The sequence below is a fragment of the Dipodomys spectabilis genome, unplaced genomic scaffold (assembly GCF_019054845.1).
Source record: "Dipodomys spectabilis isolate Male_0828 unplaced genomic scaffold, ASM1905484v1 ptg000163l, whole genome shotgun sequence".
NCBI classification, from domain to species: Eukaryota; Metazoa; Chordata; class Mammalia; order Rodentia; family Heteromyidae; genus Dipodomys; species Dipodomys spectabilis.
In genome coordinates, this window is record NW_024870840.1 from 13,589,681 (window position 1) to 13,615,120 (window position 25,440).

A 25,440-nucleotide genomic window follows, 5' to 3' on the forward strand; every position below is an offset into this window, starting at 1 on the left:
CCTAAGAAGATGAGTAAAGGTGATCCAGAGGAGAAAGGATTGACGGTATGATAAGGAAGATGACTGCAGGTAAAGTGCATCAACTGGCCAGTTTGGGGGATTGATAACTAAACGCCACCATGGAAATTCTGCCTGCCAAGTTTGCCCCAGGTCCTTACGGCATCATTCTGAGATAATTTGACACTCCTTCTCCTTGCGCCCCAATATCTGGAGGGCTCTGGATAGAAAGGATCATGCCTTATCTATCATCCTAACTCTTCTCCCTTTACCTGTTTGGACCATTGATTTCTCCCTGGAACACCAAAAACAGCACCTTGTTAGGCTGCTTACGCACATTGAAATTCAAAGTGTGTGCCAAGTGTTTAACAGAGAGCCTGGCACACAGCCTGTGCTCAAGAAATGGTGGCTATTACTATCATTAGCCTAATAAGCATTAATGGAGGAAGAAATAAAGAAGGGAAGGAGGCAAAGGGAAGAGACTGGGAACAAAAGGAGAAAAGCAGGAGGGACATTTCATTTTCCCACTGAGTTTAAATCCCGGTGACTATAGAGCCTTTGCCTCTTCTTTCGGCAACAGTCCTTCCTTCTCTCCATTTCTCAACATGGCAGTAAACCGAGGCCGAACATCAGTGCATTCCACCCAGGGCAGAGGGTCAGGGGAAGAAGGGATCATTCTGACTGCAAGGAGACAGAGCAGAACAGAGGGTCCCGTGGAGAAGAACAGCCCCTTCGATCCGGGGCTGGTGTCCGCTTGCAGTTCCCACGGTGAGGCCAGGCCTTCGGGGCCTGGAGAGCTGCAGAGAAGCACTCTAGAGGGTTTGCTCTGTGCTTGGCCCCGGCTGCCAGGATCTGATGAGAAGCCCAAGGAACAGAGAGAGCCTGGCGCCTCTTCTCCAGGGGACTGTGTACCTGATAAGTTGTATTTTTATGATAAAATTCATGACACTGAGAGGCAAAAGAGCCAAAGATGTGGCCAGGGTTGGCAAAGAGAAATGAATTCCAGAGTTGGAAGGCCAGCCTGTTTGCCTCCAGGAGAGCAGGAGAACAAAGAGAAGGAAATGTCCTTCCCTCCGGACTGGCTTCTTCTCCCACTGACCCAAATGAGCCAGGAATAGGGCCAAGGGGAAGAACAGAGGGTCAAGGCAAGAAGATGGATGTTGGTTAAGGAAGAGAGATTTGGATGAGCAGACCCCAGAGATGGGGTCAAGGGCAGACAGACAATCTTCTTGAGAAAAACAGATATCTGGAGATGCTCTGCTTATAGGATCAGGTAGAAAGACCTGTCAGAGCACACATCCAAGCTGCATCATGGGGGTCTTTGCCCTTCCCAGAATCCCCTGGAGTTAGCTGAATTACATACAGGAAGACCGGAAAAGGAGTCAAAATCCTCCAGCATTGTATTTGTTTGGGGTTTGGTGATTTTTTGGGGGGGTGGGGAGTATTGTTTGTCGTTTTTAGAGAGTTAATTTCAGAGGTATGGCTAGCCTCAAGCTAATAATCCTCTTGCTTCTACCTCCCAAGTATTGAGATTATAAACATGAGCCACCTTGCACAACAAGACTCACTATATCAATAATACACTTCGGAAGGCTTAGATATAATTTGCTGTCCATAGTTTAGGATAGCTTGAACCACTTCCAAGCAGCAGTCAAGGACAAAGAAGCCATCAGAAGTTCCTGAGAAGATGAACGGGAAGAGCCTTCACCTCAGGCTTATGGCCTTGGTGAAGACTGGAAGCTTCCTACAGATTTTTTTGGGGGGAGGAAGGCCTGCCTAGTCAGTTAGGCAATATGGTTTACAACCTCGGCCGGGGGGCAGGGGGGCATAAGGGAGTGGGGGTGGGAGGTTGGGAGATGGGAAGGGATGGGAAGGGGAAACAAAGGCAGAAGCAACAATGCTTGATAAGAAATGTACTCATTATCTTCTCCATGTAATTGTAACCCCTCTGTACAGTATTTTCACAATAAAAAAAAAAAAAGAATTCAACGCATATCCTACAGAATTAAGAAGAGTGAGGGAAGGGGTGGGTAGGAGAGGGGTGGATGAGAATGATGAAAGTGGTTGCACTGTATTCATAGACTGCTTTTTAAATGGGAACTACTTTGTACAACTACTTAAAGATCATACATACATACATAGAATACACAACCCATAAGAACTTATGTTAAGTGCCATACATCAGGCTCAGAGACAAACATCACATGCTGTCTCTCATATGTAGAAGTTAAATCTACAATACAAACAAAACATGTGCAGGGTTATATGCATGTACACACAAACAAATTGGGGAGGAGTCCAATGGTGTAACTCCCTCGAACGACTAATGAACCATTTAACAAAATAAATACCAGGAAGCTGAAACATGTTCAGGAAAAAGGGGCACTGAGAGGACCCTGCGCTTTCTTCCTTTTCTGCCTTTTCTGCATTTCAAGACTACTGTCAGAAACTTAATGTTTGACTTAAAAATAAGCATGAATTGTCCATATTTTTAAAAGCCAGCCTGTCCACAAACAGCAAAGCCCTGGGGTCCTTCTCCTGAATCCTTTCCCCTCAAAAGCAGGGGGAGAGGGGTGAAGAAGAAGGGGGAAGGAGGAAGAGAAGGAAAAGGAAAAGAAGGAGGAGGAGAAAGAGAAGATAAAGGAGGAGACAAAGGAAGAAAAGAAAAAGGTGGAGAAGATAAAGGAGAAGGAGGAGAAGAATAAAGAGAAGATGAAGAAGGGAGAAGAAGGTGAAGAAGGAGATAGAGGATGAAGGGGAAAACAGGAGAAGGAGATGATAGAAGAAGAAATGAGGAGGAGGAGGAGGAGGAGGAGGAGGAGGAGGAGGAGGAAGAGGAGGAGGAGGAGGAGGAGGAGGAGGAGGAGGAGGAGGTGGAAGAGAAGGAGGAGGAGGAGGAGGAGGAGGTGGAAGAGAACGAGGAGGAGGAGCAGGAGGAGCAGGAGGAGGAGGAGGAGGAGGAGGAGGAAGGAAGAGAGGATAGGAGACCAGAGGAAAGAAGCTCATTGTAATGGCTACACACTCACAGGGTGGTCTGCGTCCAGTTCAGCTCCATAGCTGAGGATCTGATTGGCGAATCTGTCGAGGTCTTGAATGGTCCTTGGAAACCAGGGCACTGAAACACACAAGACGCCGATCCTGAGTGACTGCGATGTGGCAGACACCTCACAAGACCATGGTGAAGACCAGCCGGAGCCCAAATTAGCCACGTGGACAGCGAGGTCACCCCACATCACCCTTTCACTCCTATTCCATGGTCTTTGGAAACAACCGATTTTCCAAACATAGTCTCTTTTCTGGCCATTTTTCTGAATGATTTCATTCATCTCCTCTCCACAGTAGAAGTCTTCAATGACTTTCTTCAGCAGCAAAATATGACCTGTAGACCTTGAATATAGATGGGGGGGGAAGCCATAGCTGCCCACCTCCCTACCTCTGTGTCTTCTTGCAAAAGCTCACAGACAACCAAAGCGATCCCCACCACCACCACTCAAGAGACTCGAAACAAAGCCTTGAACTGGCTGGCCCCTGAAGTCTGACTTTGAGGTCCCTTTCTTCTTTGCACCACAAACCCTATTGGTCCTACCAATAGACAGGTGGACCAACCCACTTATATCTTTCCCAGACAATCCTTTTTATTTCCCCCTAGGGAAGGTACTCAGGACCTGGCCACTGTCCTTGAGCTCTTTTGCTCTGGGCTAGAGCTCTGCCACTTTGAGCCACAGCTCTACTTCTGGTTTTCTGGTAGTTCATTGGAGATAAGAGTCTTGCAGACTTTCCTGCTCCAGCTGGCTTTGAACCACGATCCTCAGCTCTCAGTCTCCCGAGTAACTAGGATGCAGGCATGAGCCGCTGGTGCCCAGCTCAGACCACCGTTTATTTAGTACATTGTCATTTTAAGTTAATACACAGGCAGGTCTCCAAAACAAATAGGTCCTACACAGGCCCCTTCTTTGTAATTAGCAGATGTGAAATTATATAAAGGTGTTTTGCTGTGATACTGCCAGACACACACATATCTTAGTCCCAAAGCCAGGTACAGAGCCGTGTTAAGTAGAGTGAATGGAGTCAGGGAGTTTGGGTTTGGCCAATACCTGTGAAACCTAACACATTTCCGGACTTGCTTTTGATGGTGCACAGTCAGGAAACAGATGATACCCGAGGCCTATAGTCTATGATGAGAGGGTCCTGTACAGCAAAGGACCCCAGGGAGAAGAATGGGGAAAACTGTCCAAAAGGAAAGATGATGCTCTTGAGTGTAATGTCCCAGAAATGAAGAGAGACTAAGGAAGTTAGAACTGTAAACTCCATGGGCAGCAGCCATGAGTGCTGGGTAGGTCCATAGGGAAGGAAGAAAGAGAATCAAGGAGATAAGGAGGGAGAGAGGGTAGAAAGGAGAAAAGAAGGGAGAGATGGAGGGAAGAAATAAGGAAAGCAGTAATTCTAGTTAGGTTACCACGTAAGGATTACCAACAATGATGTCTATTCTGTTCTGCTGCTGCTGCTGTCTATCTCCAAAATAAGGAGGAGCTGGGGACCTGTGGCTCACGCCTGTAATGCTAGCAACTCAAGAGGTTAAGAGCTGAGGATCATAGTTTCGATGAGCCTGAATAGGAAAGTTTGTAAAACTCTTATCTCCAATTAACCAGCAAAAAGCCAGAAGTAAAAGTGATAAGAGCACCAGCCTTGAGAGGAAAAGCTATGGGACAGTGCTTAGGCCCTGAGTTTGAGCTCCAGTATTGTCACAAGAAGAAAGAAAAAAGGAAAGAAAAAAGAAAGAAAGGAAGGAAGGAAAAGAAAAGATAAAAGGAGAGGCTTATACCCTCTGTTGTACAGTTAAGAAATCTAGTCTCTGAAAATCAAAAGGTCTAAATGAATGGCTTAAGAACACACGTGAAATAAGAAAATGGAGACAGCATAGAGCAAACATAGATATGATGAAGGAATTTGTAGTGAGCCCAGGGCAGCTTCGGCTTCCCTTGAAAAGAGGCTCTCAGGAACAATGCTGAGCTTGCCACCAGCTCCAGGCCTGGTTACCATACAGGTGCATCTGCCTGCTGTCTTCTCTCAGCCTATCTCTGCTCTGTCACTGCAGGAAGGACGGCAAATGTTTTGGAAAGTTTTGCCTCCTTCAATCTAGGACAGTGTCTCCAGAAGTAAATGAGGAAGTGTGCACGAAGTACAACCCAATGTGCGTCAGGAAAGAACATGTATGCCATCTAGTGGCCAGTCGAGGGAATGTCATTCATGGATCAACTATGTTTCCCTCAAAACCAGTTAAGAACTTAGAACATAAAGACACCTCAGGGCCTCATTTCCATAGATTAGAGGCACTTAAGCTCTTTAACTGCCTGTGTTAACAATACAAACTAGTACTGGGTGCTGCTCTAAACACTACTTATTTGAGGACTCTTGTCTGTGGCCACACTGCAAACAAGGAAACTACTGAGGTAGTTATGGAGGATAGGTAGCCATGAAGGAAGGACCTCTAAGATGTCCCAAATTTAATTATAGGAGTGAAAGGAAAAGAAGAGAGATAGATCCTCTCATCCACGGCCCAGGCAGGATCTATCCAAATGACATTTGCCTCCTTGCCCAAATTTCCATGATAACGAATTCTGGGCTTTTTAATTTTCCAACTGCTCCCTAACCTTACCACCGGTGGCTGAGGAACTGATGCCAGGGTGTGTGTTTGTTTCTGGGGAGCATCTGACCAGCGCTCTTTGATTACGACACTTCATGCCACCTCCCTATCCACATGGAGGCCCTGGGAGGTAAGAGGTGGCAGGACACCCGCTTTACACAGGAAGAAACTGAGGAACAGGAGAGATGATAGACCTCCTTGCTCCCATCTGTGGAGAACCGAGGTCTCGACAACTCAGCACCACCCTGTTCCCCCTTGGCAAGGGGCCTGGCTTCCCACTTCATCGTCTAACCTTCTCTGCAAGCTCCCCTTTCTTCCTGAGCTCAGTATTTGCCTTTCACAATGAACTGTGGTCATCAGCCCTGGAGATGGTGTCTGTTTCCAATCATGTTCAGAATGGCTTGGGAAAGAGCATGCGCTTGTAGCCATTCACACTTCAAGTCTCCTGAGAGACCCTTCCTGTCTTTACAGAGGTTGCCCCCAGAGGCTCCAACGGACGGTCCCTATCCATCTCTGTCTTCATGTGACCTTACCTTCCTATTTCCACTGCTCATCGATCATCTCTCCCTCACCTGAGACTTGTCCATAACTCAGGCACTAACACCTGCCACCAGGGCACGAGCCGGCCCATCCTGATGCACTGCCTTCTGACCTGAGGATACCCTGACTCACAAAGCAGAGTCTACAAGCCTGTACTGAGCACTGCCATATTCCAGGTGCTGGTTACTGAAGGGTGACTGTGTTTTGCTCCAGCCTGGGGTACATGGTTCTACTGGAGGAAGCACAAAAGAACAATACAGGGACTCAAATGATCACTAAGGCTGGGAAGTTCTTGAAGAGGAAGTAAGGGGATAGGATTGATGAGAATATTATTATTTTCTTATTTTGTTTGTTTTTGTTTGTTTGTTGTCAGTCACGGGGCCTAAGTCCAGAATTGCTTTCCTGTTTGTCTCAGGGAGAGTCAGTTGAGCAATGGTTAAGAACCCAACAACAGAGGCAGGAGGGCCTATACCTCTGTTCTTCCTAGCTATAGAATGCTGATAAGAATAGCACTACAAAACACCACTTTTTCAGAACAATTGGGGCTTAAATGAGTAGATCTTTGTTAAAAAAAAAAAAAAACAATAATTTCATGTAGCAAATACAATAATAATGGTTCAGCTTTAATGCTAACGTATACACAGTCAGACGTCAGCTAACAACAAATACATTCTGAGAAGCACATCTGTGAGCAATTTCACCCTTGTGCAAATAGCCCAGATGTGCCTATGTGAACAAAGATGGCTACCACGCCATCAAGTGCTAGAATGCTCTCGCCTCAATACAGATATGGCTCACCGTAGACCCAAACATCCTTAGATGGTATCTAACTGTGTATTTTAACAGATATTCACATATTTCTTGTCCTATCCTGAACTCATCATATGAAAAGTTGAGTTAAAAAAGCCTTTCAGAGCTGGGTGCTGGTAGCTCATACCTGTAATCCTAGCTACTCAGGAGGCTGAGATCTGAGGATTGTGATTCAAAGCCATCCTGGGCAGGAAAGTCCGTGAGACTTTTATCTCCAATAAATTACTCCAAGAACAAAAACAGCAACAACAGAGCTGGCGCTGTGGTGCTGTGCCTCCAGTGGTAGAGCAGTAGCCTCGAGAAAAAGAATCTCAGGGACAGCCCTGAGTTCAAGCCCCAGTACCAACACACACACACACACACACACACACACACACACACACACACACAAGCTTTACAGAGAGCTAGGTAGTATGCCACTGATTTGTCATTGCCACTGTTACTTCATCTCTCAGAGCCTTAGTTGATTTTTGATAATCCATAAAAATGGATTAAAATAACCTACACATATTATTGGATGAACTAAATGCTAAGAAAATGTGACACATTTTAGATAGTAACTCTTAGTGTTCACCTTGAGCATGACACGCAGGAGGAGGAGGAAGAGGAGGAGGAGGAGGAGGAGGAAGAGGAGGAACAGAGACTGAAAAGCAGAAGCTGGTTCTCTATCCTTCTGAGTTTCTTCTGCTTTCCCCCTCTAACCCGTGTGTGTTTGATCCACCTGTTCCCGTGGGCCTGCCGGCCCTCCTGAGCTCTGACTCTGAGATCTGTGGAGTCCTGTGAAGAACTGGCCAGAGGACATGTAAAGAGATGCTATCACTGAGGTCAACGTGGCAGCCTCGTTTATTTCCTGGAAGCACAGTCATCCCACTGCATCCCTCGGGGTTTCTCTTTCTCCTCTGACCAAAGAAACTACATATTCTATCGCAGACCCAAGCTGGTTTGTCTGCGCTGGACAGAGCAATCCACACTGTCCATCTCCCAAGTGAACAGCAGAGGGCAGCAGAGCCAGCATGTTTCCAGCTCTGGGAGGGGAAAGCAGGGCCTGGGCTATGAGGCCTAAAAACTCAGACTTACAAAGGAACGCATATGTGAATGGACGAAACAAACCAACCACCACAACACTAACCGAAACCTCCAGAGAACAGGAGAGCTGCACAGAGGAAGGAGATCACCAGCTCCACAGCCCACCCAGCCCTGGTCTGTGAACACAGGACCTTTTCTACTGAACCTGTAAAGAGACTTCCTTCTGCACAGCAAAGTCATAAAGGAATCCCTGTGAAGTCTAGGGGATTCTAGTGGCTTCTGGGACCCATGATCATGCAGAAAGTGTCCCCATTACAGCCAGACTGAAGAAGCTGACAAAGCTTGGGGGGGCTCAAGACATAAATTCTGGCTCCAAGCATTACTCTGCTTCTTCATCCCTTTGAGCAGATCAGCTAACCTCTTAGCTCTCTAGTTCCTTGTTTGCAGAAGGACTATGATTGCATGTCCCTGAGAGGGCTGGGGTGGCTTCAAACAGAAGAGTACGCATGAATTCATGAATGGCCTCAGAACAGGGTTTTCAACACAGCAAAGGCTTTGTTAGGATTTAGTAGTATCACTAATTTCATAGCCATCATTACCATTATATGCCAAGTGATGAATATAGGCCCACTTAGTCCTGTCCAACCTTTAATCCATCCCCTACCTCCTCCCTCAGCAACAAGCCCCTTGGGTCCAGCCAGTGTGACATTTGATGTAGAAGAGGGACACCTTGGAGAGACAGAGAATGCTTAAGAAAGAGACTAGTTGAGGCGCCCTCTAGGTGCTGGGGAGTGCCAACAGTCAAGGTCGTGAGGCTGCTCAGCCCCTGGAGACACATCATGGAAGGCCAACAGTCTGAGGACACTGGGAGCTGAAGGCCAGCACCCCAGAGAGGATCCCCCAACCAACTCAGCACCAAGCACCTCCATTGCACGGATACATCGGCTATACTGGTAGTCTATTGCATCCTGGTCAAGAAGTATGAGCAAGTTTTCTCTCTCTCTCTCTCTCCTACCCTCCCACAAGCCATGAGTTGGAGCAGATTGCTTGTGTCCAGCCTGGCTTTTCAATCTGTGAAAGGGGCAGGACAGACAAACCCTTGTGGCTGCTATAGCAACTGAGCTATAGCAGGTAGATGTGCACCATCAGTCCCAAGAAAGCCCAGAGATGCCTGTCTGGCTAAAGAGAGTCACCCGGCCTCTGGTGGCAGAGCCCATAGGTTTTTATCCTCAACCTCTACCACATGCACCATTTGCACCTTTTCAGTTTAAAGGTGATCGCTACTGCTAGGTGCTGGTGGCTCACACCTGTAATACTCAGGAGGCTGAGATCTGTGGGTAACAGTTCAAAGCCAGCCTGAGCATGAGAGTCCATAAAGCTCTCATCTCCAAAAAGCCAGAAGACTCAGGTGGTAGAGCACCATCCTTGAGCAACAACAACAAATGCTAAGGGATTATACCAAGGCCTTAAGTTCAAGCCTTGGGATCAGCACCAGCCCCCAGCCCCCACCACCACCACATGATTATGGATTACCTTTTTTCCTCTAAAGTTACAGGATTTTGTTTCCCTTTTGTCTTGTTTTGTTGGAGAGCTACCTGTGTGCCAGGTACACTGCTAACTGCTTCGATCTCATTGACTCTTAATTCTCAAAACAGCTCTAGATGATGGGCATTATTATTTCTGTTTGCTGATAGGTACACTGAGACACAGAAAGATGAAGTGATTTGCTCAAGGTTTACTGAGCTACAGAAGAAGAAGAAGAAGAAGAAGAAGAAGAAGAAGAAGAAGAAGAAGAAGAAGAAGAAGAAGAAGAAGAAGAAGAAGAAGAAGAAGAAGAAGAAGAAGAAGAAGAAGAAGAAGAAGAAGAAGAAGAAGAAGAAGAAGAAGAAGAAGAAGAAGAAGAAGAAGAAGAAGAAGAAGAAGAAGAAGCTGCAGAAGAAGAAGAAGAAGAAGCAGCTGCAGCAGCAGAAGCAGAAGCAGAGGAAGAGGAGGAGGAGAAGGAGGAGGAGGAAGAGGAGGAGGAGGAGGAGGAAGTAGAAGAGAAATCTTACACCTGTGCAGATCACCTGCTGGCTGGGCTGGTACCTGATCTGTCAACTGGAGAAAGAAAGGAGGGAACAAGTTAAAGCAAGACCCTAAAAAGCCCTGACACTTCCACACCTTCTATGCCAAAGCCTCTGCTCAGGGACGGTAACTTTTAAACACCTATGTTGTTCTCCCTTGTAGTGAAGGTTGCTCATCTGGCCTTGCCACCCAGGGTCCCCCCCCCAATGCTGGGAACAGAGACTGACCCGTGACACAGGCCTTCGTTTATGAAAAAGTTAAATCAGATTAGCTCATTAATGACCTTGCCAAATACCGCAGTGGTGGGCTGGCCTCTGTGAGCCCCTCTACAGGCCACTGGGCTCAGGGTTAATGAATGACTGAGCCGGCTGGTGCAACAGAGGTCTTCTGTGAAGCCACAGGCACCCGGGTGGTGGGGGGGGGGGGGAGGGGGGAGGAGGGGAGATCATTAATAAATATTGATTTGACTCCAAAGGAAGCAGCCTGCTGGAGAGCTGACTCTGGACACCCACGTTGTGATCCTATTAAGTCAGGGTCAACTGTTCAGTCCGGACGCCAGGAGATGGCTGACTCAGGAGTATTCCTGAGCAAGAGGCCCCCTCCAGGCCTAGCTGGCTGGAGCCTGCTTCCTGGACAGTGGGGTCAGAGCTGGCCCATTAAATTTATAGCCGTTCAAGGGATGGGCTAGGGCTAATCTAGCCTCTTCTCCCTACCAGATAGTCTCCAGCCCTGGAGGGGATTAGCAACTAGGCACCCAAGCTTGCGTCCAGCCTGACCTGGGGACAGCAATAAATCCTCCATTTCTGATGCCCAGAACAGAAGGGTGTTTTCACGCCAACTCCCAGGCTCCTGGATGTCTCCTCTGAGGCCACAGCCTCCTGCCCTCTCCTCCTCCAAAGAAGCAGATGCCTTATGGGTCCCAAGAGCCACTGCAAGGGGTAGTTGGATGGAGGGGCTACCCACATCTTGCTGATGGAGTCATTGGAAGGTTTCATTTTTCTCTTTGGAAGTAACGTACACCTGCTTCCCAGAGAAAGAATACTCTTTCAGGAAGATCTTGGCAAGAATGGAGGAGCAGAGGGCTGGCTGAGGGTACAAGCTATTACCTTCTCCCTCCTGAATGAGACAGTGACCAGGAATGGTGGGTTTGGGGGCCAAGCATCTATCTCTTTCTGCCTGAATCTCAGGATCTCAGAACCGGATGGATTAAAGGGGCCCAGCACACCAAATGAGGGGCAGACATGTTGAACAAATACAGGGAGTGAGGAATGAGTATGAAGAGACTGATGAATAAATAAAACATTGGCCTGCAGGGCTGTTGATTCTACTCAGCCACCTAAACTGGAACTAACTACCCCACCACCGCCACCAATATTCCTCCAAAGAGGGCACATATCTCTTAAGGTATTTATTGACAGAAAACATACCCTGAGATTGATTATACCCCCAAACGTCTTCTGAAAGTTCACAGCACACTGAGATCTTAACAGTAGACAATGGCTCACACAGTCTAGTTGGAGCTAATTGCACATACCACACCATTCATCTCTCTTCAGAGCAACTTACCTGATCCTGCTTATCTTCCCACCACTTGAATCCAAGACTGGGCTCAGTTTACCTCCAAACTGTAACCCTGAGGCATGCCGTATATCATGCCAGGCAGCTATGATTTCCTAAATGATAGGACACATCAATCTAGGCGCCATAACTGTCTTCTGCTACCACATCACGGTATGTGGCTGGTTGAGAATAGAATGAATACGTGAATTGAATTGGGACATGGATGGAAAATGGAAATGGTGACTGGTTTGGAGAAGTACTGGTTTGGGAGTAGAAAGACACGGAAGAAGCAACTGCCAAGAGCCAGTGGCTCACACCTGTCAGCTTAGCTACTCAGGGGGCTAAGATCTGAGGATCTGTTTGAAAGCAGCCCAGGCAGGAAAGTCCAGGAGACTCTTATCTCCCATTAATCACCCAAAAGCCAGAAGTGGAAAGAAAAGAGGAGGGAGGGAAAGAAGATGAAAGGTGGAGAAAAAGGAGGGAAGAAGATGCAGAGGAGGAAGAAAATCCACAGGAGAAGATGGAGGGAGAGAAGGCATCACTTCTATTTCTTAATGCAGGCCTATTTCCCATGGGACACACAGGCAAGTGGACAATGCCAGGCACCGAAAGAAAGGCCTGGAAATAGGAGATGATGGCTTGCAGGACTCTCACAGAATCCCACATATTCGATTGTCTCCTTGACTGTTGGGTAAGGCCAGCCGCAATGACCATCCTGGACTAGTGTCCACCCCTGTGGAGTAGTGACTGGCCTGTGGCTACCTGGGGTTGTGGATCACATCTCTCCCCATTGAGGTCTAAGGATGCTGGAGAGTATTTAACTCAAGATCCTTCAACTGCCTAGAGATGCTCACGTGATCTCTGCCATGAACTGTAGGTAATGTCACCCTATGTGTTTTCACAAACCTACAGATATCATGTCTCCTAAGGCTACCGCACAGGGCCAGGGAGTTAAGGCTGTTAGCCACTGCTAGGAAAGGCACTTGCAGAGCAAAGCAAAATTAGAAGCATGTTTAGGACTGAGAAGAGGGCACTAGACTAGACCATTAGGAGGATCAGGGGGTGGGTAAGGCACAAGTAGGTGGGGGGAACCTAACTATCTGAATCTCTCCTCAGAAACAAAGAGACCTTCTCTAAAGTTTCTTAACTCTTTGGGTACCTTGTCTCCTTTGAAAACTCTGCTGTTTTAAAATATATATATAGACACCCATACCCAAACATAATCCCAGGGCAGGGTTCCGGGGCTCCTTAAAATGTTCTATCGTCTGGGCTGGGAAGGTGGCTCAGTGGTAGAGCGCTTGCCTTGCATGCCTGAGGCCCTGGGTTCGATTCCCCAGCATCACATAAGCAAAAGAAAAAAAAAGCCAGAAGTGGCGCTGTGGCTCAAGTGGTAGAGCGCTAGCCTTGAGCTGAAGAGCTGAGGGACAGCACCTAGGCCCAGAGTTCAGGCCCCACAACCAGACCCCCCCCCCAAAAAAAAAAAATGTTCTATCCTCCCTGTCCCACAAAACAGGTTAATATGAAACACCAGCCTTACTCAGCATACCTCTTGAGGGCAGCAATACTGAAGGAGAAAAGAGAACACACAAGGGTAGTGGTAGAGAAAGGAAAGGAAGAATTGCAATATACTGCTTTTATGTTCTCACCAGAACCATAAGTTCTTTTGGGGTAGATAGTTGTGTGAGAAATGATAGAGAGGTGTAGAAGGATATATACATGCATCCATCCATACCTCAAACACAAATGCATGCATAGAAAAACACCTAGATATAGAGATATAGAGACAGAGAAAGGCAGACATGAAGTCTGACAGAGAGATAGATGTGAACAGCCAGATACAATGACAGACAGATATATGCATCCATGTATCCATGCATACATACATACAATATAGGTACATAGATACATAGATAGCCATCTTTTCTTTTCTGCAGAGAATATACAGTTGCTCTGAATAGCCACATGAGCTTTACCTCCAATTGCTGCAACCTGAAACAAAAATCTACGGAAATGACCATTTGTTTCTGGAAAATATCCCCCCAGGAGATAAATTTCTCAAAAGATGCCCCTAGCCTTCTGTCTACACAAGACACAGTTTGTCTTGCCTGCTTCCCCTGGCTGCAATCCGCCTCCTCCTCGGCATGCCCATCCCCCACCCTGCTCAATGCAATGCCATGCCAGGGACTCAAAGGCACAGGTAAAAGGATTAGTGGATTGATCGCTGGCCAATATTAAGGCTCTTTCATGTTGGGTTGAAGAAGGATTTGAGGTCATCAGGAGAGACGGTAGCAGAATAGTCTCAAGTATTCAAAAGACTCTTTGGATTAAAAATCCTATTAAACTCTCATCAGCTTCTCCAGGAGGCATTTGAGAAAGTTGGGGTTTCTTTAACATGTCACCATAATTAACCTTCCTTCAAGCTGCTTTTTGGGTGGGGAACTCAGGCAATTAAGAAACTGGAAAACTTTTCATTTTCCATCACCCACATGGCTTTCTGAATGGTTTTTTAAAAAAAGAAAACCAAGAGCAGAAAGTGGTTTAGCTTAATTGATTTGAGGGGGCTCAGGTCTCCCACTTGAATCTGCTGTCAGACTCGCCTAGGCGATCTGAGTCTCTCATTAAAGAGGGTGTTGAGTCCGGAGAAAGAATCAAAGGTTCTGATCTACTTCAGTGCTTTCCTTCCTCTGCACATTCTCCCACCCAGAAAAGGGAGAATTGGAACTGAATTCTAGAAAGAGCAACTCTGCCAAGAGACAGGTGTTTTTGCCCTCCAAAGCTCTTCTTGTGGACCCAGAATTCCACCCCATCTCTCTGGGCAAGGGACACCCCAGAATCTATTGCTTTCCTAGCAGGTAAGGTCAGGTAGGTTGGGAGCAGCCATTGTGGGAGGGGTGAACAACCATTTCTCACTCCCTGTATTTGTTCAACATGTCTGCCCCTCATTTGGTGTGCTGGGCCCCTTTAATCCATCTGGTTCTGAGATCCTGAGATTCAGGCAGAAAGAGACAGATGCTTGGCCCCCAAACCCACCATTCCTGTCTCATTCAGGAGGGAGAAGGTAATAGCTTGTACCCTCAGCCAGCCCTCTGCTCCTCCGTTCTTGCCAAGATCTTCCTGAAAGAGTATTCTTTCTCTGGGAAGCAGGTGTGTGTTACTTCCAAAGAGAAAAATGAAGCCTTCTGAGAAGTAAGGGTCACAAAAGACCTGTGGTGTTGAAAGGGTTACTCTTAGCTGCCCCCCCCAACCTTGTCTTTTTGCATAATGCGGTGAGGAAATCACCACTGACAAACTTGATTACATTTTCACCGTCTAGATCATTAGACAAGGGAGAAGAAGGCAAATTCTGTCGACTCTCTCTCCCTTACAGCGTCTCTGTGTCCCTCTTCTGAGTCTTCCTGCGTGGCCTGCCCCACTTGCTAGCTGTGCGCTCCACATCCATCCTCACAGAATGCTCTCCTGTGCCTTAAGGCACATCAAGGCCTCCAATGAAAAATTAAGGAGGTCATGGTGCTGCCTGGCCTCTGACATCATGTTCCGGTTCTCAGAATCTTTGGGGTTGGGGAGAGGTCGTTGTGTAAACACTGGCTTTCTGTAGAACTTGAGTTCATGGTATTATTCATAACAATGATGGTAATAGGAAGACGAGAACATTTGTTAAAACCCCTAATCGCACTGTGACCTGCAGAGACTCTGGGTACTCCTGCAGGAGAAAACAGGGGATTGTGAGGATCAATAACTTGCTCAAAGCCACATACACACCCTACTTTCGGGACCCTGGATGCCTAACCTCTCCCTGTGAAGAACCTCCCTTCAGAGCCTCCAGTTCAAGCTGTAGCCCTCCTCATACGCAGCTGGTTCACATACATCTTCCTTGCTCCTCAAGGGGCACCCGCCTGCCTGTCAATTGCTTTGATTTCCGACCCCAGGGCCCCAGCTGGCCTGCCCTCCACCTGCTCAAACCAGAGACAGAGCTGGGCCTCAGGATCCCGCAGGTCCTTTGTCCCCAAGGCCCCGCAGCTCCTGTTGGGAGCAGGTGGCCGGAAAGTGCAGAAGAGGATAGGCATCAGAAACACAGGCTGGGAGGCTGAAGGGGAGAGCAGGCAGAAAGGGCTGGGGAGAGGAGCATTCCACGTGCCCACCCCACAGATCGGAGCCCGTCTGCACGGCTGTTTACTCTAGACAAGTACAGAGTCATGTATGGGCTCCCTGTCGGAGTTCTAGCTACAGGAGAAGGAAAGGAGAGACCTCCTAGGCAGGCCTTGAAGCTGCCTTTCAGAAAGTAGTTCAGTGGCCTCGTTTACAAAATGGATCTTGTCTCATTTTAAGGCGTTTCTGCCTGGTAAAGTGCTATTTTTATTTTTAAATTGACACAGAAGAACGATAGCTATTCTTAACATGATAAAGACCTTTTTGGATTCAATCCCATATACCAAAGAAAGGAAGGGAAGGGAAGGGAAGGGAAGGGAAGGGGAGGGAAGAGGAGGAGAGGGAAGGGGAGGGAAAGGAAGGGAAGGGGAGGGAAGGGAAGGGAAGAGAGGGAAGGGGAGGGAAAGGGAGGGAAGGGGAGGGAAAGAGAGGGAAGGGGAGGGAAAGGGAGGGAAGGGGAGGGAAAGGGACTGAAGGAAGGGGAGGGAAGGGAGGGAAGGGGAGGGAAGGGGAAGGAAAGGGAGGGAAGGGAAGGGGAGGGAAGGGAAGGGAGGGAAGGGGAGGGAAGGGAGGGAAGGGGAGGAAACGGGAGGGAAGGAGAAGGAAGGAAGGAAGGGAGGGAGGAAGGAAGGAAGGAAGGAAGGAAGGAAGGAAGGAAGGAAGGAAGGGAAGGAGAGAGGGAAGGAGGGAGGAAGGGAGGAGGAAGGAAGGGAGGAAGAAAGGAAGGGAGGAAGGAAGGAAGGAAGGAAGGAAGGAAGGAAGGAAGGAAGGAAGGAAGGAAGGAAGGAAGGGAAGGAGAGAGGGAGGGAGGGAAGAAGGGAGGAAGGGAGGCAAGCAGAGGGAAGAGGAGAAGGGAGAAGAAAGGGAGGGAAGGGGTGGGAGGGAAGGAGAGAAGGAAGAAAGGGAGGAAAGGGGAAAGAAAGAGGAGGAAAGAAAGGAAGGAAGAAGGGAAGGAAGGGCTACATAGGTTTACAGGGTATTGTTTTTATTCATGCATAACTTTGGTAAAGTTCTAATCTGGGTTAGTATGTATATTTAGTCAAACAGATTACCTTTTGTGATTAAAACATTCAAATCTTATCTTCTAGATTAAAAAAATCTACTACATAATAGATTATCAAGATGGGATGGTAATTTGCAACTAAGGTATACATTTATTTGGCTCTAGTGCATTAAAAGCCTATTATTTTTTCAAAAGGAAAGAAAAATCCATCAGGACTTTGCTTTCTCTTATCCAACTATAACTTAGTGCCTGTTTTGTTCTGTTTTTGTGCTCATCTTGGGGCCTGAAATCAGAGCCCGAACTCTTCGCTTTTTCACTTAAGTCTGGCACTCTACCACTTGAGCCACACTTCCCTTATGGCTTTTTGCTGCTGTTAAGAATCTCCTGGACTTTTCTGCCCAGGCTGGCTTTAGATCTTGATCTTCAGATCTCAGCCTACTGAGTAAGTAGGATTACAAGTATAAACCACCAGCACCTGGACAACGTGAACTTTGTTGACCAAGTCAACTGTAGTGCATGAAATCCCTTTGACCTAAAGATGACTTCCGACTTTTGAAAAAGAAACTTTTTATTTTACAGTAGGAAAAAAATTAATTCAAAACATTAAAGCTTATCTTACTAATTGGACACAAATGAGCTAATTACTCAATCTACAGCCAAAACTTGCACATGAATGCTTGTAATAGCTGTATTCAAAACCACCCCAAATCAGAGGTAATCAAAATGTTCTTAACTTAGATAAATAGATAAACTGTGGTGAAGCTCATGAGTGGAATATTACTCTGCAATAAAAAAGAAATGATCTAGCTATTACTCTAAATAAGTCCTGGAAGAACCTTAAAAGTGTAGTGCTAAGTAAACGAATTAGTCTCAGAGAGCACATACCACATCATTCCAAATATACGACATTGTGGACAAAGGAAATCAACTAGAGGTTGGTATGAAGAAGGAGGAATGAATAGGTAGAGCTGAGTACATTTTAGGACCATGAAACTATTCTGCGTGACACTCGTGCATTTTGTTAAAACCAACAGAACTGGTCAGGTGCTAGAGGCTTCTGCCTATAATTTTAACTGTTCAGAACACTGAGATCTGAGGATCACAATTCAAATCTAGCCAGGACAGGTAGGTCTCGGAGACTCTTATCTTCAATTAACAACTAAATGTCAGAAAAAAAGCTGTGGCTCAAGTGGTAGAGCGCTAGCCTTGAGCAAAGAAAAGCTCAGAGACAGTGTCCAGGCCCAGAGTTCAAGCCCCAAGACCAGCACACACACACACAAAAAAAACCAACAACAATAAAACAAAACTGTACAACACAAAACATACTTCTGAATCTAAACTGTGGACTTCAGTGAGTTCATAATAGTAATATACCAGTACCAGTTCATCAATTCCAAAAGATTTAAATTGTTCATAGGGAAAAGCGGGGATGGGAAGAAAGAAGACACATAGGAATTCTCTAAAGTTTCTCCATCATTTTTTGTAACTCTAATACTGTCATTTTTTTAAAATAAAGTATTATTTTAAAAAGAAGGGTATTAGTATGGCTCACACTTGTAATCCTAGCTACTCAGGAGGCTGAGATCAGAGGGCCATGATTCAAAGCCATCCCACACAGGCAAGTCTGTGAGACTCATCTCCAATTAACTTCCAAAAATGCCACAAGTGGAACTGGTTTTCAAGTAGTATAGTGCTAGTGTTGATCATAAAAGCTCAAAGACTTCCTAGGTCCTAAGTTCAAGCCCTAAGATGGGAGCGCGTGTGCACACACACACACAAACACACACACACACACACACACACACACACGTTTCTATTAAAAATAGCTTATGTGATAAATATATACGTAAGTACATAAAAGATCTCATGTATGTATGTGTGTAATATATATATATACATGTATACATCTATATTTTAGTCTGATTAAAGTATGGTATATTAATGTGTGAATACCATTATGAAGGCCCAAACAATGTGCACTTCAATTATGAATATTTAGAAAGTAACACATGTCCTACCTGGGGTATGGAATCTTAGTGGAAACTGGGGGAGGTTGACAGAGAAAGATTCCGAGCACTTTCTGTAAACTGTGAGATGGTTGGGATTGGTTTGGGAAGGGAGGATGGAGGAGGAAGGAAAGTGACAGAGGAGGAGTCTGATTAAGTTAGCCTGATTAAGTTATGTATTAGGCCTCTATGGACAAGTTACAATGAAATTCCCTTGTCTAACTAACTGATGCTGATCAAGGAAACAGTCATCTGAAGATGCTTTGGATCAGCATATCAGTCAGGCTGATCATTACCATAACAATGACTCCATACTACCATCCTACAACACTTAAGGCACAATTCTAAGCAATTTATGTATGACCCCATTTGAATCCTCACAAAAGCTCGAGGTCCGAGCACTTCAAGGGACTTGTCAGAAGCCAGTATATGGAAGAAGTAGGGCTTGCGACCAAGTCTCCCTAACCCCAAGCCCATATTTCCAACTCCTGCAATTTCACCCTTCTCCCATCCAGGGGACAGCAGTAGACAGCACTCACTAAGTAGATAATGAGACAGAGAAAGTCTTTACAACTCTCGGATTTTGTCATTCACTCACGAATATTTGCGACCTGTCAGTCTTTGAGCTAAACTCTGAGGAATTAAATACCTATAAGAAACACTCACTGAGATCAAGGAACTCGCAGTTTAGTGGAAGGGGAAAATAAGAGACTGATGACAACAGTGAAAGCTGTAAGATCAAGAACACAGACAGGCCTGGCTCTAGGCTATGAGAAAGACTTAGACACAGCCCTCTGGTTTAAACTGGGACAACAATACATCTCCTGTTGAATTTGCATTTATAAGAAGTCTCACCCAGAGATAGAAGGTTGACAGTATGATAACCTAGAGGGGAAAACCTCTTATATAAATCATCATAGCAGCAGAGGGAAGACTACTAATACCTTGAGAAGGGGTAGAAGAATTAATCTACTACATGTCTTCGACATCCTAGGCTCCGTCAAAATCCCTGACCTCCATCCTCACACTTGGCCCCCACCACAGTCATCCAGCTATGCATCATTTATGCTGAGATTTTCTTTTTGGTTGGCCATGGGGCCTGAACTCTGGGCCTGGGCGCTGTCCCTCAGCTCTTCAGCTCAAAGCTAGAGCTCTACAACTTGAGCCACAGCACCACTTCTGGCTTTTTCTGCTTATGTGGTACTGAGGAATCAAACCCTAGGCCTCATGCATGCAAGGCTAGCGCTCTACCACTGAGCCACCTTCCCAGCCCTATGCTGATATTTTCTAAAGACAGGGTGGGGTCACGTGTCACGTGTTCCGGGTGAACATCTCTTTGTAAATCCTCCGTGGTTTCTTCTACACCCGTGAAGTTTGGCAAGGGTACGCAGTTTGCATTGCTGCACAATTGGGCTGCAGAGCTCTGCCGCGGTTGCAAACATTCAGACGTGGCAGCCAGATATGCTTGTCCCCGTGGGACACTGCCAGCTGACTGGGTATATCTGCTTCCCGTTCTTCTCACCTGAGTGCTACTGATTCCAGCTTTGATGGCTACACTCTACTCAACCTGAGGAGTAAGTTGAACCTCTACTTATGGCACTCTGAAAGTTTTGAGAACCAGACCTCAGTTGTTTGGGACGCAGCCACTCTCCAAGAGATTCCTCCGATTCTTACCTGTATCCTTCTCCTTATCTCGGGAAAGCTCATGAACAGTGGCACCAATGTCGTGCCTCAGGATTTTGAGGATACTGGCTAGAGCAGGCACACTGCGTTTATCCAGATTGGTGAAAAATTCATACTCATCTTTGTTTAAACGAGAAGGTCTGGATTCAATGTGAGTCAGGTTAATATCATTCTCCTAGAAGAGAGAGAGAGAATAGGGGGTATAAGAGAACAAATCATCTATTTCCCTATCTATATATCTGTCTGGCTATCTGTCTATCTGTCTGTCTGTCTGTCTATCTATCTATCTATCTGCCTACCTACAAGTATATATGTGTGTATGTTATATGCATACACACACACACACACACACACACACACACACATACACTTATGACCCACATCAACTTTCAGGATAGGTATCGTAACTTGTAAGTTACAAATAACTTTGTGAGGCACAAATAACTTGTAAGTTATAGTTAATTGTATTTTTTAAGCTATTTTGGGGTTTGAACTCAGGGTCTTGTGCTTGCTGAGCAGGTACTGTACCACACAAGCCACTCTGCTAACGGCTTTTTGTGCTGGTTATGCTGTAGATAGCATTTCATATGCATGCCCACGCCAGCCTAGACTATCATCCTCCTGTCTGTACTTCTCTCTGTTGCTAGGATGGCAGGTATGCACCGCAGCACTCTACCATTGTCCTTCCTCCATCACTTGGTGCATGCCACCCTGCACAGCAGGAGCAGAGGTTAGGTCCATGTTTTCTAACCCTGGGATCATTTTGTCTACCTTTCCTGACAGGGATACAGACAGCCCTCCACAAATGTTATCTTTTCTCATTATTATTAACACAAAACAGAACTCTAGATATGAATGATAGGAGAGATTACACTGATCATGATGCATTATACTAAAAAATCAACATGTTGCATGACTACTGAAAAGTAATAAACATAAATAAATTAAAAGACAAATTGATGAAATAAAATAAAACCTCTGGCTACAGGAGACAGAATGAGCACTTCTTCTGGTCCTTCCCCTTTGATACCGGCTGCTGCCAATATTTCAGTGCTCAGACCACAGAGAACACACATCTGTGGCCAGAGAGGTAGTGAGTGCTCTGGAAATTCTCCCTGATGAACACAGGTCACTTCTTAAACAAGCCAAAGAGCAATGTCATCTATTCTTGGCTCGCACAAAAAGGAGACGATGAAAAGTTCTGCCTGCTATTTACCTATGTTGAAATTTCTAAAGAAAAGGCAGCCAAGTTACTTACTGCCTTATGTAGAGCCAAGCACAGAAGCAGACCCAACTCTGGTGAGCTTATTTGTGCAAGGATTTCAGCAGGCAGGAGAGGAAGAGGACAAGGAGGCGTGTGCACAGGGTGGCAGAAGTAGCGAATCATAGATCCGGATACTTACCACCCACACCCCACCTTTGAAAGTAGTCACTTCTACACACACACACATTTTTTGGCTAAGAAATAACCATGAAACAATCGATACCCTATGATTCGGTTTTCCTAATGCTGGAAATCTACCTGATGGGGGGAATTCACAAAGCTCCTCACCAATCTCTAAGTTAAGTAAACCACTATGGAAAGAGTATGATTAAGTATACTGTGGTATAATCATTTGGTGAAAGATTGCATAACTCTTAAAAAGCAAGTAACAGCAATATTTATAAAACCTTGTAGACAACATTCCCAGATGTACGTAAAGTGGGAGTAATGAGCTGGGGAGTAATTTTGATTCCTTCAATTTTTTTTAAATCATAGGTTAATTTTTCTTAAAATGTTTATTACTTTTACTATGAAACATTATTTCCCAAATTGTTATGATAAAGTCCTGGGAAAATGATTATCATGGATTTGGATATACAATAAATCAAGCAATTATACTCTTTACTCTCTCCCTGAAAATGGCTAGCATAGAATACTCAGATGGGGTTAATAATGAGATCATGTGAAACTTCTTATTTTCCAAGTCTTAGAAGAGAAGTTTCTGGTTAAGTTAGGCAGTGAACATCTAGCTGGATTTTTTTTAACCATTCCTTTTGCATTTGAATGAATGTAATAAATGATTAACCCTCAAGCTTGGCATACAATTTCCTTGGATTTTTTTTCTTACTAATCAGTGTAGATCCTTAGAAACCAATAATTCTCATTGCTAAGAGAGGCTTTTAAAATTAATTTCCAAGTCTGGTTAGGGTTATGGGTTTAGTAATGAATGTTTATTGCTAATCAAGAACTCTCTGCAGGCCTATAAGCTAGCTCAAACACACACATAACACATCTTAGGTAAGGAAAACAGGAAGAACTCTGGTTATCACTCAAAACAGACATTTGTAAAAAGCAAGAAAGGCTTGAACTTCTCAAAAAGAACAATACAATTTTGTCATTTGTCCAAGAGTTTATTTAAACACAAAAGATGTCATTATGCAACCTTTATTAATCAGGACCTTGGAGAAGGAATTGTAGGGTAAAGTGAGATGAATTATCTACTTCACTAAGAACAGATCCTTTGGGTTGGCATTCCACAAGGAAAACACTGTAAAGAGAGCTCAGAAACAAGCAAATACTATGGAATTCACAAAGATGAAAAACCGACTTGTCTTTCTGGATCATTTAAGTTCAATGTCATTTTCAATTGGCAAGTGATTGTATATATTTGTAGAGAACAATGTGATGTGTTGATACATGTTTGCATTGTCAATGATCAAATCAGGCTTGTTAACAGATCCAGCACTCCAAGTATTTATCATTTTTTGTTTTTTTTTTAAATTATGAGACCAGGGCTAGGAATGTGGCTTAGTGGTAGGGTGCTCGCCTAGCATGCATGAAGCCCTAGGTTCAACTCCTCAGTACCACATAAACAGAAAAGGCCCTTAGTGGTGCTGTGGCTCAAGTGGTAGAGTGCTAGCCTTGAGCAAAAGCAGCTCAGGGACAGTGCCCAGGCCCTGAGTTCAAGCCCCAGGCCTGGGAAAAAATAAAATAAATAAATTATGAGACCATTCAAATTCTTCTAGGCATTTTGAAATATTCGCTACATGATTACTCTTCTATGAAATAAATCTTGAATTGGTCCCAGCTAAGGTCTCCTCCCCTCCTTTTCCATTTGATTCTATGAAACAAAAGGGAGAATGGTATGGAAAGAGCAGGGAAGAGTGGGGGCTTTGAAATTCTGATTTTGTTCAAATCCTGATTTTGCTATTCATTACCTCTGGATACACTTATCGGCCACTTTGAACTTTTGTTAATTTGTGTTCAGATATGGGAGTGAAACAGCGGGAATGCTCTTAGCACAATTTTAATTTGATTCGTAGATAGTGTTATGGTTTGAGACTGAAATGTCTCCTGTAGGATTGGTTGTCAGCTGATGGACTTCATGGGGGAAGGGCAGTGTTTGGATCTTAAGGGCTCTGACTTCATCAATGGTTGAACCCACCTCCCCACACCCCAACCAAAATTTGATGTGTTATTGGCAGGTGGTAGAGACTTGGGAGGTGGAGCCTAGAAGGAGGAAGTAGGTCACTAGGGGTAGGCATTGAAAGGCTATGCCTTGTCCCTGGTCCCTCCATTGGTTTGTCAATTGCTGGGTTACTTTGAGGCACACTGCTGTACATTGTGTACTTGCTTGCACGGTGTTCTGCATTCATCCCAAGTCCACAGCATGGAGTGAGCGACCCAAGAACAGGAAACCACCTGCATCATGAGCCACAGTGAATGTCTCCTCCTCTTCAGTGGTTCATCTCAGTGATGGACAAGTAACTCTCACATATGCTCGGGGAATTCTCGTTACATTCTATGTCTAGTGTATAGATTCACCTGGGTGGTGTTTTGAGTATGTCTACAAAGAGAGAAGGAAAGGCTGGGCAGGATGTGAAACACGACTAGTCTGGAAGGGCATATAACTGAAATACTATATGTTTTTGCCTTGGACTAAATTTAAGTTTGATCCTGGGCTGTTTCAGAGGTTTCTAGAGACAGCAAAGACATTTATAAAGAATGTCCCAAGGACATTATATTTGTAAACAGAAACAAAATAATGTATCATATTGAGTACCTCTAATTGACAAGTGCTTTTCTAGGTGGTGAGGAGTAACAGTGAGCAGATAAAACTCCTTGCCTCATACAGCCTATCATCTCAACAAAGGAGGTAAACAGTAGCTATGGTAAATAAATAAAATATACAGTCTTTAGGTGATAAGCAGACCATTAAGAAAACCAAAGCAAAAAAGTAAGATCAGACACAGTAGGAACACAAGTGAGCCACTATATTAAATTGGAGAACATGCATAAATAGATACATTTCTAGAGACCAACTGATCCAAGAAGAATATATAAGCCAATTATATAGACCCTTAACAAGTAATGAAATGGCGATAAAAGACCTCCCCTCCAAGAAAAGCCTAGGACCCAATGGATTTACAGCAGAATTCTGTAAGGCCCTCATAGGGGAATTCACACCAATACACCTCAAACTCTTCAATGAAATAGAAAAGAATCACTACCAAACTCTTTCTATGAAACCAAAATTACTCATCCCAGATAAGGACTCATCAAAGAAAGAGAACTCTAGGACCTATCTCTTGAATGCATATCGATGAAAGACTTCTCACTGAAATTGAGGCCAATCAAATTCAACAACTAACCATAAGGATCATACTCTGTGATCGAACAGGATTCATCTCAGGAATGCAAAGCTGGTTCAACATACACAAATCAATAAAATATAATACAACACATCAACAGAAGGAAGGTCAAGAACCACATGATCATCTTAATAGATGCAGAAAGAGCTCCTGATAAGACCCAACACCCCTTCATGGTAAAAGCTTTGGAGAAGCTAGGAATACATAGAACACTTCTCAAAACCTTTACTTTGTTTCAATTTTTTACAGTGCTCTGAGTAAACATTTTCATGGTCCATGTACCCAAGATCAGTCCTCGTGATTCACCTCTCATCCTGTACTCCAAG

The 25,440-nt window shown here is 45.0% G+C and overlaps 1 protein-coding gene across 1 annotated transcript in view; it reads right to left on the bottom strand.

The window, feature by feature from the left end:
* Pah (phenylalanine hydroxylase) overlaps positions 1-25,440 on the bottom strand; it is a 57,492-nt gene that overhangs the window by 23,759 nt on the left and 8,293 nt on the right. Inside the window, exons 3-4 of the mRNA XM_042693073.1 lie at positions 20,471-20,654; positions 3,024-3,112 (exon numbers count right to left, since the gene is read on the bottom strand). Coding sequence (XP_042549007.1) covers positions 3,024-3,112; positions 20,471-20,654 — 273 coding nt within the window. The remainder of the gene's footprint in view (positions 1-3,023; positions 3,113-20,470; positions 20,655-25,440) is intronic.